General features: G+C 44.0%; 1 protein-coding gene across 3 annotated transcripts in view; it reads right to left on the bottom strand.

Moving 5' to 3' along the window:
• The window catches only part of pde1a (phosphodiesterase 1A, calmodulin-dependent), an 811,397-nt gene that overhangs the window by 656,970 nt on the left and 133,305 nt on the right, over positions 1-21,122 (bottom strand). For all 3 annotated transcript variants that reach the window (XM_072579068.1, XM_072579063.1, XM_072579064.1), the window contains exon 2: positions 19,786-19,939. In XM_072579068.1, the coding sequence (XP_072435169.1) occupies positions 19,786-19,939 (154 nt within the window). The remainder of the gene's footprint in view (positions 1-19,785; positions 19,940-21,122) is intronic.

The following is a 21,122-nucleotide window of genomic DNA, read 5'->3' as shown; positions in this document are numbered from 1 at the left end:
TGGAATCACATTTGGCTGAAAATTATTCAGAGAAAGCTCATCCTGCTGTGCTCTATTTTGGAGCTCAAACTGTGAAATTAATGAGATATTTAAGCAGTTTGCACATTAGCATTTTTCTTCTTTTGTCTTAACTTTTATTACCAAGAATATAGAATTCGATACTTAACCTTCACAATTTACCATTTAAAATGGTTTCATCATTTAACCAGCACAAAAAACACCAGGGCTCTTCAATCAATCAGATTAAAAACCCTTCATGGAGACACACAGAGTTCAAACCAGGGGAATGTAAAGTAGGAAATAAATTACATTTAAAGCATGATTAGAAAGCAAAAGCAGGAAATATCTGCTAGATTTTAATCATTTACAGAAAGCAAAATAAAAGTTGAGAACTATAACTTAGGCAGGAATCAATAACAATACATAGAAACATACCACAAAGAATCATAGAATTGTCACAATGCAGACTGAGGCAATTTGGCCCATCTTGTCTGTGCCAGCTCTCTGATGAGCAACATGACTTAGTGATGTTGCCCCACTTTAACCTCAATTTTGGTAATCATCTGATGACCTTGGAATGCCTCAATTGAACCAGCCTCCACCACATCTTCACAATTTGCAGGCAATGTCCATTGTCAACAAGACAGGTCTAATCAGGACCCTTGGAGATTCAATGGCATTGCTGTCACTGTTTTAGAACATGGAACATAGAATGTTACCGCACAGTACAGGGCCTTTGGCCCTCGATGTTGCGCTGACTTGTGAAAATAATCTGGTGCTCATCTAACCTAAACCATTCCATTACTATCCATATGTATGCCAAAGCCCATTTCAATTCCCTTAATGTTGGCTAGTCTGCTACTGTTGCAGGCTGACCGTTCCACACGCCTACTACTCTCTGAGTGAAGAAACTATCCCTAATATCTGTCCAAAATCTATCACCACTCAATTTAAAGCTATGTCCCCTTGTATTAGTCTTCACCATCCGAGGAAAAAGGCTCTACCCTATCGAACCCTCTGATTATTTTAGATGTCTCGATTAAGTCACCTTTCAACCTTCTTCTCTCCAGTGAAAACAGCCTCAGATCTCTCAGCCGTTCCTCGTAAGACCTTCCCTCCATACCAGGCAACATCCTAGTAAATCTCCTCTGAATCCATTCCAAAGCTTCCACTGCCTTCCTATAATGTGGTGACCAGAATTGCACACCCATGTCTTGTACAGCTGAAGCATGACGTCGTGGCTCCAAAACTCAACCCCCCAACAGATGCCAACACACCATATGCCTTCTGAACAATCCTATCAACCTGGGTGGCAGCTTTCAGGGATTTATGCACCTGGACACCGCGATCTCTCTGTCCATCTACACTGCCAAGAGTTTTACCATTAGCCCAGTACTCTGCATTCCTGTTACTTCTTCCGAAGAGAACTGCCTTACACTTTTCCACATTAAATTCCATTTGCCACTTCTCAGCCTAACTCTACATCGTATCTATGTCCCTCTGTAACCCACACACAGCTATTTGCCACAACACAGATCCTCATAGCACACTGGTGGCTGAGCTCCAGGATGAACATTTCCCATCAACCACCACCCTCTCTCTTCTTTCAACCAGCCAATTTCTTATCGAAACTGCTAAATCACCTTCAATCCTAAAACTCAGTATTTTGTGCAGTCGGCTACTGTGTGGAACCTTATCAAATGCCTTACTGAAGTCCATATACACCACATCAACCACTTTATCTTCATTCATCTGCTTTGTCACCTTCTTGAAGAACTCAGTAAGGTTAGTGAGGCATGACCTAGCCTTCAAAAAACCGTGTTGACTATCCTTAATCAAATTATTCTTTTCCAAATGATTATAAATCCTAATCTCTTATAACCTTTTCCAACATCTTACCCACAACCGAAGTAAGGCTCACTGGCCTATAATGACCAGGATTGTCCCGACTCCCCTGTCGGGAACAACATTTGCTATCCTCCAGTCTTCTGGCACTACTCCTGTCAATAATGATGACATAAAGATCGAAGCCAAAGGCTCTGTAAACTCCTCCCTGGCTTCACAGAGAATCAGAAGATAAATCCCAACCAGCCCAGGGGTCTTATCTATTTTCAGATCTTCCAAAATTGCTAAAACCTCTTCTTTGTCAACTGCAATCCCATCTCATCTAGTAGCCTGTATCTCCATATTTTCACGAACATTGCCCTTTTCCACTGTGAATACTGACGAAAAGTATTCATTAAGCACTTCCCCTATGTCCTCAGGTTCCACACACAACTTTCCACTACTATCTTTAATTGGCCCTCAACTTACTCTAGTCATTCTTTTATTCCTGATCTACCTATAGAAGGCCTTAAGGCTTTTCTTGATCCTATCCGCCAACAACTTCTCAATTCCTCTCCTGGCTCTTCTTAGCTCTTTCTTCAGACCTTTCCTGGCTAACATAACTCTCACCTCTCACCCACTTCAACCTCTCACCCTCGCAACGTGCAGCCCTCCACTCCCTCCGCTCCAACGCCAACCTCACCATCAAACCGGCAGACAAGGGAGGTGCGGTGGTAGTTTGGTGCACCGATCTTTATATTGCTGAAGCTAAATGCCAGCTCAAGGACACCTCCTCCTCCTGCCCCCTTGACCATGACCCCACCTCCCACCACCAAACCATCATCTCCCAGACCATCCATAACCTCATCACCTCAGGGGATCTCCCATCCACCGCCTCCAACCTCATAGTCCCACAACCCCGCACCGTCCGTTTCTACCTCCTGCCCAAAATCCACAAACCTGACAGCCCCATCCGACCCATTGTCTCAGCCTGCTCCTGCCCCACCGAACTCATTTCTGCATACCTTGACACGGTCCTGTCCCCCTTAGTCCAAGAACTCCCCACCTACATTTGGCACACCACCCACGCCCTCCACCTCCTCCATGATTTTCGCTACCCCGGCCCCCAATGCCTTATCTTCACCATGGACATCCAGTCCCTGTACACCTCCATCCCCCATCACAAAGGACTCAAAGCCCTCCGCTTCTTCCTTTCCCGCCATACCAACCAGTACCCTTCCACTGACACCCTCCTTCGACTGACTGAACTGGTCCTCACTCTGAACAACTTCTCTTTCCAATCCTCCCACTTCCTCCAAACCAAAGGAGTAGCCATGGGCCCCAGCTATGCCTGCCTCTTTGTTAGATATGTGGAACAGTCCATCTTCTGCAGCTACACTGGCACCAACCCCCAGCTTTTCCTCCGCTACATCGATGACTGTATCGGCGCTGCCTCGTGCTCCCACGAGGAGGTTGAACAGTTCATCCACTTTACTAACACCTTCCACCCTGACCTCAAATTTACCTGGACCGTCTTAGACTCCTCCGTCCCCTTCCTAGACCTCTCCATTTCTAACTCGGATGACTGACTCAACACGGACGTTTACTATAAACCGACTGGCTCCCACAGCTGCCTAGATTTCACCTCCTCCCACCCTGCCCCCTGTAAAAACGCCATCCCATATTCCCAATTCCTTCGCCTTCGCCGCATCTGCTCCCAGGAGGATCAATTCCAATACCGAACAACCCGGCCTCCTTCTTCAAAGACCGCAATTTCCCCTCCGACGTGGTTGACGATGCTCTCCACCGCATCTCCTCCACTTCCCGCTCCTCCGCCCTTGAACCCACCCCTCCAATCGCCACCAGGACAGAACCCCACTGGTCCTCACCTACCATCCCACCAACCTCCAGATACATCGTATCATCCTTCGTCATTTCCGCCACGTCAAACAGACCCCACCACCAAGGATATATCTCCCTCCCCTCCCCTATCAGTGTTCCAGAAAGACCACTCCCTCTACGACTCCCTCGTCAGATCCACACCCCCCACCAACCCAGCCTCCACTCCCGGCACCTTCCCCTCCAACCGCAGGAAATGCAAAACTTGCGCCCACACCTCCCCCCTCACTTCCCTCCAAGGCACCAAGGGATCCTTCCATATCCGTCACAAATTCACCTGCACCTCCACACACACCATTTACTGCATCCGCTGCACCCAATGTGGCCTCCTCTACATTGGGGAGACAGGCCGCCAACTTGCGGAACGTTTCAGAGAACACTTCTGGGACACCCACACCAACCAACTCAACCACCCTGTGGCTGAACATTTTAACTCCCCACTCCCACTCCGCCAAGGACATGCAGGTCCTTGGCCTCCTCCATCGCCAGACCATGGCAACACGACGCCTGGAGGAAAAGCGCCTCATCTTCCGCCTAGGAACCCACCAACCACAAGGGATGAATGCAGATTTCTCCAGCTTTCTCATTTCCCCTCCCCCCACCTTTTCTCAGTCCCAACTCTTGGACTCAGCACTGCCTTCTTGACCTGCAATCTTCTTCCCGACCTCTCCGCCCCCACCCCCTCTCCGGCCTATCGCCCTCACCTTAACCTCCTTCCACCTATCATATTTCCAATGCCCCTCCCCCAAGTCCCTCCTCCTTACCTTTTAACTTAGCCTGCTTGGCACATCTTCCTCATTCCTGAAGAAGGGCTTATGCCCGAAACGTCAATTCTCCTGTTCCTTTGATGCTGCCTGACCTGCTGCGCTTTTCCAGCAACACATTTTTAAGCTCTGATCTCCAGCATCTGCAATCCTCACTTTCTCCTAACATAACTCTCAAACCCCCTAACTGTGCCTTCATGTCTCATCCTCACATAAGCTTTCTTCTTCCTCTTGACAAGAGCTTCAACTTCTTTAGTAAACCATCGCTCCCTCTCTCAACAAGTACCTCCCTGCCTGATAGGCATATACTTATCAAGGACCTGGAGTAGCTGTCCCTTGAATAAGGTCCATATTTCAAATGTGTCCATCCTCTGCAGTTTCTTTCCCTCACCCTATGCATCCTAAATCTTGCCTAATTGCATCACAATTGCCTTTCCCCCAGTTGTACCTCTTTCCCTGTGGTATATACCCATCCTTGCCCATTTCTAATATAAACAAAACCGAATTGTGGTCACTATCGCCAAAGTGCTCACCTACCTCCAAATCTAACAGCTGGCTGGGTTCATTCCCCAGTACCAAATCCAATATTGCATCTCCCCTTCTTGGCCTGTCTACATACTGTGTCAGAAAACCCTCCTGCACAAATTGAACAAAAACTGACCTATCAAAACGACTTGAACTACAGTATTCGTGGTCAGTATTGGGGAAGTTAAAGTCCCCCTTAACAACTACCCTGTTACTCTCGCTCCTTTCAAGAATCATCTTTGCTATCCTATCCTCTACATCGCTGGAACAATTTGGAAGCCTACAGAAAACTCCCAACAGGGTGATCTCTCCTTTCCTGTTTCTAATCTCAGCCCAAAATACCTCAGTGGATGAGTCCTCAAATGTTCTCTCACCTGCTGTAATACCACCCTTGATTAACAATGCCACACCCACGCCTCTTTTACCATAATCTCTGTTCTTGCTGAAACATCTAAATCCCGGAATCTGTAACAACCATTCCTGTCCCTCCTCTAGCCATGTCTCTGAAATGGCCAGAACATCGAAATGTCAGGTCCCAACCCATATTGCAAGTTCACCTACCTTATTCCGGATGCTCCTGGCATTGAAGTACACACATTTCAAACCAAAATCTTGATCGTCAATGCCCTCTTGCGACCTTCTAAACCAATCCCTGATCTCACTACCCTCAACCTCCTGTTCACTGGGAACCACAATTCAGGTTCCTATCACCCTGCTGCATTAGGTTAATCCCCATCCCGAAGAGCATTAGCAAATTTCCCCCTCAGGATATTGGTACCCATCTGATTCAGGTGAAGATCATCCTGTTTGTAGCGGTCCCACCTTCCCCAAAAAGAGCTCCAATTATCATGGAAACCAAAACCCTCCCTCCTGCATGATCCCTGCAGCTGTCTCCCTGTTCATCACTTCACTAGCACATGGCACAGACAACAAACCAGAGATAACAATTCTGTTTGTTCTAGCTCTAAGCTTCCACCCTAGCTCCCTGAATTTCTGCCTGAAATCTCCATCTCTCTTCCTACCCATGTCATTAGTGCCTATATGGACCACGACTTGGGTCTGCTCCCCCTCCCCCTCAAGAATCCCGAAAACACAATCAGAGCATCACGAACCCTGGCACCTGGAAGGCAACATACCAATTGTAAGTCTCCCTCATTCCCACAAAACCTTCTATCTGTCCCCCTAATTTTTGTCATTCCACCACCAATAACATCTTAGGGCAAGCCATTGACCAGAAACTTAAATGCACAAATACTGTGGCTACAAGAGCAGGTTGGATGTATCTGTAGCAAGCATCTACCTTATGACTCCACAAAACCTGTAAGGCACAAGTCAGGAGTGTGGTAGAATACTCTCCACTTCCATGAATGAGTGCAGCTTCAATAACACAAAGATATATGCATTGACTCCCTGATCAATCAAGAATCTAAGGATAGATAGGAAAGCAGGACTGAGTCCACAATCAGATGAGCAGTTTTCAAATGAAGATCAGGCTTTGAGGAATCATATGTTCATATACAGGTGAAAGCAATTCACTTACCAGTGTCCTATGCATCATATTAAACATTTATTACCTCCACCAATGACAAACATACTATGGCTGTAATATATACCATTCCACAGAACAAACTGCAAAAATTCATCAAAAGACCCTCAAAAGCATCTTCCAAACAAATAACAAAGAAGAGAACCAGACACCTTAGGACGTGACCACTTGCAAGTTCTCCTCCAAGTAATCCTTCCCTCTCTAAGTTCCAGGACGTAGGCCAGTTCTTTTATTCGTAGCTCTTCTGGGGCATTTTAGCACCGAGATTCTTCCAACTCTGCCTCTGATACGGGTGGCACATAATGCAGATTAGCTCATCTCTTGCAGTATCTTGGCAGAAATTCATTCTCCTCTTCTGGTGGAGAAAGTGTGAGGCAGAAACATTCACTGTGTCCAACTCAACTCCAAGGTCACTTCAATGCTTGACAGAAAGGGAAAGCCCTTGGGGTCTGGTTCAATCGGAAACGCAGTCGAGAAGTCAGGCAAGGCTCCAGTCATTTGTGCGTTTGCAGCCTTCATATGGTCCATGTGCTTGTTCAGGACTGTCGCACCTACTCAAACTTTAAACATCACTGGATCTGATCTTGTGTTAGCCATGTCTCTTACCCATACAAGGCCAATCCCATCATTCCTATACCAAACGTCCTCTCCTGAATCAAACTGTTTCTCTCGCTTAGCAGAGTCTTGATGCCATTTCAACCTCAGGTCCAGGAAGGTCAGTTTTAACCTGGTGCGGGGTCTTCTCCCCATTAGCAAGTCTGCTGGAGCTATCCCTATAGTTGCATGAGGGGCATTCCTACAATCAGACAGGGCAATTTGGTATCTAATGAAGCTGTTGGCTGTTTCTTTAGGCCTGTCTTCAAAACTTAGACTGCTCTTCCTGCCACAGCATTGGATGATGGATGAAATAGAGCTGTCCTTATATACCGACTACCATCTGACTTTAGGAAATAAGCACATTCCCTGCTGGTAAACAATGGCCCATTATCTGTGACCAACACTTCCCGGAGTCCGGGTACTGGAAAAGATGCTCACAGCTTTTCCAACAGTTCTGAGGAAGGGTCACCAGACCAAAAACATTAACTCTAATTTCTCTTCACAAATACAGCCAAACTGCTGAGCTTTTCCAGCAACTTCTGTTTTATACAGCTTTTCTATTGTTGTCCCAGTGTTTGATGAATGAACTCTATGCACATTCAGCCAATCTGAGTGGACATCCACAATGACTAAGAACATTGAGCCATGAAAGGACCCATATAATCAACTTATAATTGAGTCCAGGGTTTACCCGGCCATTCCCACAAATGTGGGGAAGAGGCTGATGGTAATCTTTGTCCTTGTTGGTACTGTGGGCACTGCCCGACCAACATAACTATGTCTGCATCCAATCCTGGCCACCAGGCATAACGTCTCACCAACATCTTCATTTTGGAAACCCCTGGATGATCCTGGTGGAGATCAGCCAGTATCTGGTGGTGACCTTTGCTCAGCGCAATCACTCTTTGCTCCCCATAATAATATGCCATCCTCTACTGTGATCTGGTCTCTCTGGTTCCAAAAGAGTTTCAATCCTGGTTGTGACAGTCCTTTGATTTCCCCCACCATCACCAACTGTTTCTGTTTTGCCAGGACTGGATCTTTCTATGTCCAAGTCTGGTATTGTCAGCTGTGACTGGAAGGGTGTCCAGAAAATTTAAAACCCTAGGTACCCCCAGTGGTGGTACCACCGGTGATGTATCTGCCAGAGGGAGGTGGCTCAATGCATCCGCATTTGCTACTTGGCCTCCTGGATGGTGTTCCAATTTGTAATAATACACACTTAGTATTAGAGTCCACTGCTGAATTCGGCCTGGAGATTTGAGCGGCACTGCCTTGTCCTCTTTAAGTAAACCTACCAGGGGTTTGTCATCTGTTATTATTTCAAATGTACATCTGTAAAAGTATTGGTGGAACTTCCCAACTTTAGATATGATTTCCTTCTCTATCCAACCAAAGTCCTAAATGCATACACTATTGGGCACTAATTTTCTCCACTGGACCACCTTTGAGCTAATAACAGCCCGATGCTGCACAAGGAGACATCCTAGGTCAATACCACATCACGCTTGTGATCATACTATGCCAACAGCTTAGAGGATGACAGCAGTTTCTTCACTTCCCTGAAAGATACAGCTAAGTGACAATTTCCAAGGCTGACCCTTTTTAAAGAGTTGATGCAAAGGTGCCAGGATGGAGGCCAGGTTAGTTGTGAACATGCCATAATCATTCACCAGACCAAGGAAAGACCTAAGCTCTAGTACAGACATAAGAGCTGGGGCACCTTTGATCACCCTTGCTTTATCTTCCAAAGGCTATATAACCCAACTTTGTCAACTCTGCAGCCCAAATAGGTCACATGGGGTGCCTGGAACATACATTTTGCTCTTATAAGGCACACGCCTGCCTGGGAAAAACATCTAAGGACTATGTCCAAGTTCTCTAAGTGCTCCTTATTGGCCTTTGTTGTTATTAGCACGTCATCTAGATTACTGGTAACCTGGGATAGACCTTGTAAAACATTTTCCATCATTCACTGAAAAATTGTACAGGCTGACAATACCCCAAATGGCAGTCTCGTATATTGGTAGAAACTATTATGATTATTAATTGCAGCATTTGTCTGGGAATCTTCACCTAACCCCAAATGCAAGTACGCATGGCTCATGTCCACGTTCATAAAGGACAGCAACCGCGCCCCCCCCCCCCCCCTCCCCCCCACCCAGCTTTGTGTATAAACCCTCTATGCAAGGGAATGGGTATTTATCCAACTGCTAAGAGCAGTTTACTGTTTACTTAAAATCCCCATAAAGGCAAACCAACCTGTACGGCTTCACAACTGGTTCACTTGGTTCGGCCCATTCCATAAACTGGACTGGTTTGACGATTCCTTTGCTTTACTGCCTCCTAATTTCTGCCTCGACTTTTGCCTGTAAGGCAAATGGCACTGGGCATGCCTTGCAAAATCGTGGGAATTGCTTCCTGGTCAACATGCAAGGTGGCCTTAGCTCCTTTGATAGTCCCTAGACCTTCCTGAAAAACTTCCAGGTATTTAATTAGGACTTCACTCAGGCAGCCATTTTGTAATGGAAAAATGTTGACCAATCTAGTGAGATTAAACCTGCACTCCAAGGTCTCTTCGTTCAGCAACGCTCCCTAGGACCTTACCATTAAGTGTATAAGTCCTGCTAAGATTTGCTTTCCCAAAATGCAGCACCTCGCAGGGACCCAGGTTCAGTTCCCGCCTTGGGCATCTGTCTTGTGGAGTTTGCACATTATCCCTGTGTCTGCACGGGTTTCTTTCAGGTGCTCTGGTTTCCTCCCACAGTCCAAAGATGTGCACGTTAGGTGAATTGGCCATGCTAAATTGCCTGTAGTGTTAGGTGCATTAGTCAGGGGTGAATGTAGGGGAATGGGTTTGGGTGGGTTGCTCTTTGGAGGGTCAGTGTGGACTTGTTGGGCTGAAGGGCCTGTTTCCACACTGTAGGGAATCTAATCAAAGACCTCAGCTAGACTGAAAATCTAGTCTAAGAGACCAGAATCAAAATTGAACCCTTACTGTATAAAGGTTCCCCAGTATAGGTTCTCAGTCTAGTTGAGGTCTTGCTCAAGCTTAAGGGTTGGTGTCCAGAGCAATTTTTGGTAAAGATTGGTTCCGCAATCACTGAAACAGCCATACCAGTATCAGCCTCCATTAGAACCAGTTGATCATTTAACCAGATGTTTATTTTGGTTCTAACTTGGATGTTGTTAAGCAATTTAATTGTTCCAAACCAGATGTAGATGGACTTCCCAGAGTATGTGCTTTCCTGGATACAGTCTTGGAGCTCTCTTCAGTCTAGTGGGACTCTTTTGCTGTCTTACGTCCGCACACTAGTAGCAACGACAATGGCTTGCCGGCCCAGATCCTGAAGGAAATTTGAACCATTTGGCTGAGGCTTGGCTTTGTTTCGGGGTTCTGTTGTGGGCTGACCAAGAGTCCCTCAGTCCAGGATATGACCTGAGTGAGGCTATGCAATTGCCTTCACTCAAATGGTGTTTCCCAGGCTCAGTCAGGGTGGGTGTCCACTTCTATCGGAATACCCCGCAACTCATATGCTCCACTGCCACATTTTCCAATGATCAAGCCAGCTGTAGTGCTAGTTTAAAGTCCTGAGCTTCAGCTAGTAGGATCTTTTGCCTGGTTACATCATTAATCCCTCATACCAAATGGATTCTCAGCATCTCATTAAGGGTTAAACCAAAGACACAGCCTCTGCCAGTCATCTTAACTCCCTTCAAACTCCCTACGGATTCTCCTAGCTCTCAAATTACCAAGTAAAACCGGTAGTGTCTCTGATTTAGAGGAGGCCTGAGGTTGTAATATTCCTCAACTAAATCCATAAACTCTTGAAAGGGTTTCACGCCTGGTGCCTCAGGGAAAGGTAGCAGTCACATGACACCAGGTTTAGTCCAGCAGGTTTATTTGAAATCACAAGCTTTCAGAGCGCTGCTCCTTCATTATGTTTTGGTGAAGATTTCACCTGACGAAGCAGCAACAATCTAAAGCTTTTAGTTTCAAATTAACCAATTGGACTATAACCTGGTGTCTTGTGACTTTGTCCACCCAGTCCAACACTAGCACCTCCACACTAGGGAAATTTACGCTCCTAATAGCCAAAAAAAGCTGTGGATACAGAAGCTGTCAGGAGAATTGTTGTTTTTCATCTCCCCATCATTTCCCCATACTGGACCCAGTCTTCAATGGCAGGATCAAATGAGTCAAGTTCCCCAATTAACGGCACGATGCCAGAAATACCTACCCCAAAGACAACTAGGTCCCGCTAGACCTAACTGAGTAAGAGAGCTCGGAGACTGTATCCAGGAAAGCGCATACCCTGGGAAGTCCATCTACATCTGGTTTGGAACAATTAAATTGCTTAACAACATCCAAGTTAGAACCAATCAAAATAAACATCACCTGGTTCTAATGGAGGCTGATACTGGTATGGCTGTTTCAGTGATTGCGGAACCAATCTTTGCCAAATATTGCTCTGGACACCAACCCTTAAGTTTGAGCAAGACCTCAACTAGTGTGAATAAAATTCTTCAGGAGCATGCTTTAGTCTCGTCATCACTGAAATAACTCCACAGAGGCAGTATCCTGTCACCAAGTCACCTTTTAGTACACATGGAAAATTCTTGACACTGAACCAACTCCTTAGTGTCAGCTCTCAAGAGTGAACAGGATGTCTGACACTCCTGTCAACAAAGGCTCCCTGATTGGAGCAGATTTATGGCCCCAATAAGGAAACTCTTGTTCTGAGGCTGACCTTGTTCCAATCAGTACAACATCAATCCAGTTTAGAAATATACGTATGTGCCTCCACTGTCATATGGCGAAAAACCTCAAACATCCCTTCCTAACAAGGTTGTAAGAGCATTCACATCACATGGATTGATTGGACATAATTTCACCACTACCTTAAGAGTCATAGAGATGTATAGCATGGAAACAGACCCTTCGGTCCAACTCATCCATGGCTACCAGATATCCCATTTGCCAGCACTTGGCCCATATCCCTCTAAACTCTTCCTATTCATGCAGATGCCTCTTAAATGTTGCAATTATACCAGCCTCTACCACCTCCTCTGGCAGCTCATTCCATACATGTACCACTCTCTGCGTGAAGTTATCCCTTAGGTCCCTTTTAAATTGTTCCACACTCACCCTAAATCTATGTCCTCTAGTTCTGGACTCCCCCACCCGGGGGAAAAAGATTAGATTAGACTACTTACAGTGTGGAAACAGGCCCTTTGGCCCAACAAGTCCACACTGACCCTGCAAAGGGCAACCCACCCAGACCCATTCCCCTACACCTAACACTACGGGCAATTTAGCATGGCCAATTCACCTAACCTGCACATTTTTGGACTGTAGGAGGAAACCCATGCAGACACAAGGAGAATGTCCAAACTCCACACAGACAGTTGCCTGAGGTGGGAATTGAACCCAGGTCTACTGGCACTGTGAGGCAGCAGTGCTAGCCACTGTGCCACCCAAGACCTTGTCTACTTATCCTATCCGTGCCCCTGATGATTTTATAAACCTCTATAAGGTCATTCCTCAGCCTCTGATGTTCCAGAGAAAATAGCCCCAGCTTATCCTTCTGAATCTTTTCTGAATCCTTTCAAGTTTCACAGCATCCTCCCTATTAGAGGGAGACCTGAACTGCACGCAATATTGCAAAAGTAGCCTAACCAATGTCCTGTACAGCCGCAACATGACCTCCCAATTCCTATACTCAGTGCTCTGACCAATAAAGGAAAACAGACTAAATGCCTTCTTCAGGTTCCAAGCCATCAAATGTGATAGAGGACTGTCTAGTCAGAGGTACAGACAGACATTTCTGCAGCCGACTGCGAGAAAGCAGAACGGTGTGTTCCCTCCCTGGTGCGAGGATCAAGGATATCTTAGAGAGACTGCAGAATGTTCTCAAGGGGGAGTGTGACCTACAGGAAGTCACTATACCTTCTTAAAGGAAAATAATGCTGGGCCCTAAATGATTGTACTTCTTATGACACTGACAGCCCACAGATGAATGAAAAAAACAGGATAAATATTAGGGAGTGACATTCCACGATAAATGTTAGGGAGTGATATTCCACAAGGATTTTCTCAGAACTTCTGCAGTGCTTTCTTCATCGTCATGGCATTTGAAATGGTAAAACATCCATGGAAGTACATTCTCCCTGTTTTTTTAGATCGGAAAGGATCCTTTAATAATAACTTTCATTCCATTGAAGTGGCTTTGATCTGCTTTTAAAGAAATAATCTCATGTTCTGCACAATTCAACTTCAGTTGTACCATGAATAAGGAGCATGAAAGGCATTGAAGGAACTTGCACTGGCTTATGAAACATTGCAAAACTATAAAACACGACATAAAACAACACTAACAAGCATACAACTGGACTGTATTTTAAGGGCTAAACTCCATTTCACTGTAAATGTTATTTTAAAGTAGCTCAGCTGTCAGCCAGTTGTAAGGTCACAGCAGCAGCACCAGGAAAAACGGAAATGGCTGGAACTGCAGCCACTAGAGAGGGCATCAGTGATCGGGCTGCCTTTGTAACCAATAGTTAAAGTTTCTGCTGCTACAATCGGTGAGGCATGTCCTGCTGAGGGTGGTGAGGGAGGCGATAAGAGATGGACCTTCATTATTTGGTGCAGGTAGGCAGCAGCATTGCCAGGAGTGAATGAGGAGCAGCTATTGCAGCTTTTTGTTTTTGGTGGATGGTGGTGTATACTCCTGAACACGTTGGTGGGAAAGTGATTGGTTGTCCACTCCATCTTCCTTAACCCTGTCAGAGGCCACTCCCAGATTCTCAGCCTGACCCCAAGAGAGCTGGTTAAATCCAGCCCTCTACCGTGACATACAAGTCAGTTTGGGGGATTTTGTGGCACAGTGGTAGTGCCCCTAAATCTGAATGAGAAGTCCTGTGTTCAGGTCCCTCCTGCTCGAGTGGAGAGTCATAACATCTCTGAACAGGTTGATTTGGAAGCTTTTTTAAAAAATATAATTCAGCCACAAATATCATTATCCAGCTGAGACACTAAATGTTCTCTGCTCATCAAATATTAAAAACAGAAAATAAAACAATTTGAAATTGATCCTAATAGTTCTGTTCAATTCAGAGATGGTAAAATCACAATTCAAACAGTGGGATTTTAAAGATTTAATTCCTACTTATTTTGCAGGATAATGAAATTGAGTTGGCCCAATTGTACCCAGGCTGTCTCAGACCACTCATAGATGCTGATCTTTATTATATTCATAATTTCAGAATAGTTTGAGTAATTATTGGGTTGTATTATTGGCTTTGGTGGAACAATAGTCAAGTCCCTACCGCTGCGTCAGGAGCCCAGAGTTCAGGTCTTACCTGTTCCAGAAGTGTGTTATAACATCCGTGAATAGGCTCATTAAAAGTATCTGCAGAGACGTTGAGCTTTGCTCAATGTGTACTCTGATGTAGTACTATCATGTTAAAAATGTTTGAGATAGAACTATAAGTACTACTTTAAAGAGTACACATACAGTCAGTTCTGCTACAATGCAGTATTTCAGTTCTCGTGCAATCCCGTGTTATAAGTAAATCATGTAACAGCAGCACCATTTAAACTAATGGGGCTGGAATGGCATTGTAATCAATACACACTTTAAAACTTTGCGCTTTAGAAACGGTGTCCCCAATTCGTCAATCGTGTTATAGTGAATTTGTGTAAACGAAACGCGTGTTACAGCAGAATGACTTATATAATGAGGCTTTTGGGCAAGAATTTACATGAGAAAATTGAAGTTATTGTTCGATGCATGCTTTGCAGAAAGCTGCTTTAAAAAAAAACTCCAGTCCTCACAGTTCAGTTCCTACAGCAATTAGTATAGGAGGTGTATTCACGGGGTGGGAGTGAGGGGGTTGGATATGGGATGGTTGACTTGAGGGGGGCAGGGAACTCCTTCAATGCGAATAGCTTTTGCTGGCAATGGGACCTTCCATGGGCCACATTGTACCCAATAGGTCGAACAACACAAGCCCACCAGCTGGTCACCAGGGTATACCTGGTAGCCACCCAATGCATCCTTGTGCCCATCTCCATTATTGATAGACTACAGACACTAGTAAGATGAGACTTTTAAGTAGCTCTTAAGCAGCCACTTTTGGGCCTCAACTAGCCGGAGTGGAAGGAGGCTAACAATGAGGGAACAAGTTCAACTAGGTAGATGAGACTAGTGATGGATGGGGATTGTTCGAGCCTGTGTTCAGTGAAGAATTGTAAAGCCCTCAAACCATCTTGGTGTGGGGTGGAAGTGTCAGGAGATTGCGTATCCATAGTGAAGAGAAGGTGGTTAAGGACTGTTTCTGCCCCTGCTACAATTTAATTATTCCAATCTTTATTTTTCCTTCCATTTCTTTCCACCTACATCAATGACTTCTTATGCCATATGTTATTTCAAAATTTCCAGTTTTCTGGTCCAAACCACTTCTAATCATTCTACACCTCCATTGCAAGTCAAGAGAGTCTGATGGGTCACTGCTTCCTCTTTGAACGGAGACCCCCTCCTCCACATAACAGAACTTGGTCTCTCATTGAACCATTTCTCCTTTAACTTGTCTTTCTTCCTTCATATAAAAGGTGTTGAAGTGAATAAGTAGCCCACATTGGTCCACAGTATGCCTATCTTTTAGTGGGACATGTGGAGCATTCCTTTTTCCAGTTCTATTCAGGTCTGTCACCCAATTCTTTTTTTGGTATATTGCTGACTATATCCAGCTTTTGACTAGGAAATATCACCAATTTTGCCTCCAGATTCCACCTCTCATCTTTATATGGCCAATCCCTGATAACTTCCTTCCCTTCCTCAACTTCTCCGTCTGCATTTCTGGGGATAACCATTTACTAATATTCACTATTAGCCCACCAACACTCACCTTGATTACACTCCTCACACCCTGCTTTCTATAAGCTACTTTCTGTCACACCGTTTATTCTGATGCCAATGTCCACAAAAGTGCTTAGATTTTAGATTAGATTCCCTACAGTGTGGAAACAGGCCCTTCGGCCCAACAAGTCCATACCAACCCTCTGAAGAGGAACCCACCCAAACCCATTTCCCTCTGACTAATGCACCTAACACTATGGGCAATTTAGCATGGCCAATTCACCTGATCTGCACATCTTTGGACTGTGGGAGGAAACCAGAGCACCTGGAGGAAACTCACGCAGACACGGGGCAAACGTGCAAACTCCACACAGACAGTAGCCCAAGGCTGGAATCAAACCTGGGTCCCTGGTGCTGTGAGGCAACAGTGCTAACCACTGAGCTACCGTGCAGCTTCTGATATATCTTCACTTTTGCTCAACTGAGGATCATAGAAACATAGGGAACAGTTGCAGGAGTAGGCCATTCAGCCCTTCGAGCCTCCACCACCACTCAAAATGATCATGGCTGATTGTGCATTTTCAGTATCCTATTGCCTCTTTCTCCCCATACTCCTTGATCCTGTTAGCCACAAAGGCCACATTCAGCTCCCTCTTGAACATACCACCACCACCACTCCATCATCACCCCAAACCAACCGATGAATAGTGTCCATTTCCTGTAATTTTGCTCTCAACTACAAGTTCTGATTGTCCCAATTCATTAGTCTTCACATCCAAAGAATCATTCTCCACCATCTCTGCCACTTCCAACATAATGCCAACACCCAATGTATCTTTTCCTTTTCTACACTATTAGCAATGCGAAAGGGCCATTCCCTTCACAATAGCTGATTCCATTTTTGTATAACCCTCAACATTTCATTCTATTCCTGCAGCACCTTCCAATGCAATTGCAGGTAGTGTAGCCCAATGCCTTTCTCCTCACCATCCAAAACTCCAAATACTCCTTGCAAGTGAAACTGTGATTCACTTGTACTTCTTTCACATTATTATACTGTATTTGCTGCACACAATGTGGTCTCCTCTATGCTGGTCAAATCAAATGCAGAATGGATGATCATTTTGTGGAACCTATTCAGTCTCCCAACATGACCCAGATCTTCCGGTTCTTTGCCATTTCAATTCATCACCTTACTCTCATGCCCACCAACCTGCACCTGACCTGCTACAATCTATTGAAGCTCAATGCAAGCTTGAGGAACAGCATCTCATCTGCCATCTCAGTGGCTTTGTTTAATGACTTATTGAGCTCAAAAGGCTATAACCTTTGCCCTCCATTTTGACTCATTTTCTCCAAGTCCCAATGCACATTTTTTTCCCCACAGTTTTGTTTTCAGGCAGGGTTGTCATTATCCTGACATTAATACTAAATCTGGATTAACACTTTGTTTCTTTAATTCAACAGTTTTCCCGTTACTCTGTTGTTCCTTAATTTCCTCCATATTCTTATGCTATCCAAACATCTCCTTTAGTCTTCCTCACTTTCAACAGCACAAAATCTATGACTTTATCTTTTAACTTTCTTTCAATTCTGAGCAGGAATCAAAATCAGGTCTACACATGCACCAGACCTGCTGAGCATATCTCACAGTTCATGCTGTTTTATCTCAGAAACATTGTGACAGATATGTTTGAACAGAATTTTAGTTTTGTTACTGAGTATGCTCATACAAATAGAGATTTTAATTTTAAAACTTTACCAATACAATTATAAATTAAAACACATGTATTGTACAAATCTGTTGACTTCACTGATAATCAAACCAAATTATTCTGAAAAATATGATTTTAGCTATACTAGATACAGCCATTCAATAAAACAGTATAATCCAGAGAGATTTCCAATTTTCCCACAAAAAAAATGTGGCAATGATAAACTGGACTCAAAATTATACAGTATAAATCAGAAAACATCAGGACAGCACAACAGTGAAAAGACAGGCAGCCTCAATCTAACAAATAACGAACAGGCCTTTGGTACAGATTCAATACTAAATCTGGTATTCTGTAACAATGAACTTTGTGAACTAACAGGTTGTGATGAGTTAATTGCCATTACCTCTATGTGACCATTTTCCTCAAAGAGAAACAATTTGTCACATACTCAACTGTGTAAAAACTGAGTTGAATTCATTTAATGTGTGTTATGGCTTTGCTCCCTTCGAAAATTTTATTGCTGTCAATAGTCTTGCCTAGCAAGTATCACTATGAAAGTGGGAACCAGAAAAGCCCCTGAGATATTGGGTGAATTAAAACTAAGTGGGGTAGCATGTAGGATGGAACAGTGGCTCAGTGATTAGCACTGCTGTATCACTGCACCAGGGACCCAGGTTCAATTCCAGTCTCAGGCAACTTTTAAAAATTAGATTAGATCACTGTCTGTGTGGAGCTTGCACATTCTGTCCCTGTTTGCGTGGGATTCCTCTGGGTGCTCTGGTTTCCTCCCACAATCCAAAGATGTGCTAGTTACATGAACTGGCCATGCTAAATTGCCCCTAGTGTTCAGGAATGTGTATATTAGGTGCGTTAGTCAAGGGGAATGGGCCTGGGTGGGTTACTCTTCAGAGGGTCAGTGTGGACTTGATGGGCCAAATGGCCTGTTTCCACACTGTAGGGATTCTATAAGCAGACACACTGCAGTTTGCACAAGTTGAGATTTTGTTCAGGTGATAAAACAAAGAGATTTATTGCCAGAATGTTGAGACTGTGCTTAGACACAATAACTGGAAGATGGATAGAAACCTGATATACAGGGGTTTATGTTATTTAGCAAATAATCCTATTGTTTAATTTATGCTATTTCAATAGCAGTATATTCAGTTCCCTATCAGCATGTTTGAAGGAGGAAGAAGGTTCTGAAAATGTGGTATCGTGCCTACTCACCATATTCCGCTTTCCTAAGGCCTGGCTCCTATTTTACAGGGTCCTGCCTCACTCTGGTCCCATCACTATTTTGCCCACAGCAGGAGGACGCCCACACCAGCTAGGTGTCCTGGCCACTTTAGCTGCATGGGCTGGTGTCAAGTAAGTGGTTGGGGTGGGGGACCTCATTCCAAACCCAGACCTTTGCTGGCTCTGTCATCCAGAAACAGTCAATATCCCAGACTCCAATCCAGCTCCTTTAGCTCCTTTTCTTGAGGTACTACCTGTAAGCCTCAGTGGTGGCCACAGGCCAAACTCAGCACAATTGAAACTGCAGAGCTGCTGGCCAATCCATTTAGCTGGCAGCTCTCCAAGGCAGTATTTTGTCCCAAAATTGGGACAGAGATCTCATCCTCATCTGAACCTGTCAAACATTAAAAATCTAAGGGGTAGCCAGTATCACTTTGGATACGTTCCCCACTTATAAATCAGGTGACGGAACAGGGAACCCTCTGCCTGAAAATAAATCCTGCCTGTTATGGAAAAGTTGCTGGATTTCACCATAGAAAACCATGTTGTACAATAACCCTTATACAAAGATGCAATTCCACTTTATTAACATATGCTTCATATCACATTTCTGCATTGTTTTTAGTAAACTCTGGAAATATCTGGGAAGAGGAAAGAGGAGGCCATAAATTTGAGCATGTACTCTTCAGGGAACACATCCAAAATATCACAGCCTGTCTTTTCTCTTCACTTATCATCAAATTTGCTGAACATTTCTACAGTTTTTTTTTAGATCTACAGTATCTTCCCTTCAGTTTTACTGCAGTCTTTCTAACCTGACTGAGGGTTTTCCAGGGTCATTAGTTCCAAATGCAGTGCCAAAATCCCCAGGAGATTTGTTGTCCATGTTGATGTCTTCATCCAGCTGTCCATCTGGATTCTCTTTGTTTAAGTTGTCATAAACAGAGAGTACAGCGTGGGAATCAGAATCTACAATAGCAAAATAAGACAGAAACTTCAATGAGGAAAGCACAGCAAAACCAGTTTTATGATTTACTTTGTGTCTGTCGTAATTCATGTATTTATTTTTTTAACAGACATAAAAATAATTTATTTGGAATGTGCTACTATTATGTCAAGTTCCCCTGAGTTATGTGGCCTTGAGATGTGATGGTGAACGTTGTGTCACAATCATTTCAAACCTCTCTTCTCTGAAGCATCAACATCGAAAGAGGCAGGTTTTCAAATCAGCATCAATTACTTACAATTGAGAAGATAAACCATTTTTGAGAATTGTGGTTGCCAATCAATGGCCAAGTACTGATGTTCTTGCCCTGGGCTGTGCCCTTGCCGTATGCCAGTAGGATGTGAATATTTATTAGTGCCAATCATTCAGAAGATTAGATTTCAAAGCCAATTGCTACAGGCAAGAGAACATTCCCACCAATGTGTTCCAAATCGCAGAAACCTTTGCTTCCACTCATTTTACAGACTAGCATTTCACAGTCAAAATTTAGTACAATTCAAATGAAAAAGACTATTGATCAAAACATGTACAATTCCTTGAAAATATTCTGTGCTTAAATGTTGACACTAAGCCATAAATGTCAGATGATTTTTGGTGAAATGTTATTTCATGATGTTAGTAGTTTTATTTTCAAGGAGAATTGGGTGGTTCCTGCTACAGCTGCAATAAGCAAGGGATTCAGGAATTAAACCCAAGAAGTAATAAAAGATACAGGTGTTTGGGTTAAGAATTGCAAGATGTCACTAATATGTACCAATAGTGATATCAGTTGTCACAGAAGTACAAAATGATAGAGTGCAGAAGGAGGCCATTGGCCTGTGCTTGCTCATTGAAACAGCGATACAATTAGTTTCATACTGTTTCCCGCAACATTGTAAATTTCAGGACTGATCCAATTATGTTTTGAAAATTATAATTGAATTTTCTTCCATTGCCCTTTCAGGCAGTTCATTTTAGATCATAACTGCTCATTGCACAATTTTCCTTATATTGTTGCTGGGATTTTTTTGTAAAACTATTTTTGATCTAAGACCTCTGATTACTTAGCCTTCTGCAACTAGAAACAGTTTTGCACTACTCCATAAAATCTCTACGAAATCAATGTTTAAACTTCCCTCCTCTGAGGAATTTCTTGAGTCATTCCAT

This window comes from Chiloscyllium punctatum, chromosome 10 (assembly GCF_047496795.1).
Source record: "Chiloscyllium punctatum isolate Juve2018m chromosome 10, sChiPun1.3, whole genome shotgun sequence".
In the NCBI taxonomy this organism is placed as follows: Eukaryota; Metazoa; Chordata; class Chondrichthyes; order Orectolobiformes; family Hemiscylliidae; genus Chiloscyllium; species Chiloscyllium punctatum.
The sequence above is the reverse complement of the archived record's forward strand: the minus strand, read 5'-3'. Positions and strand labels throughout refer to the sequence as shown.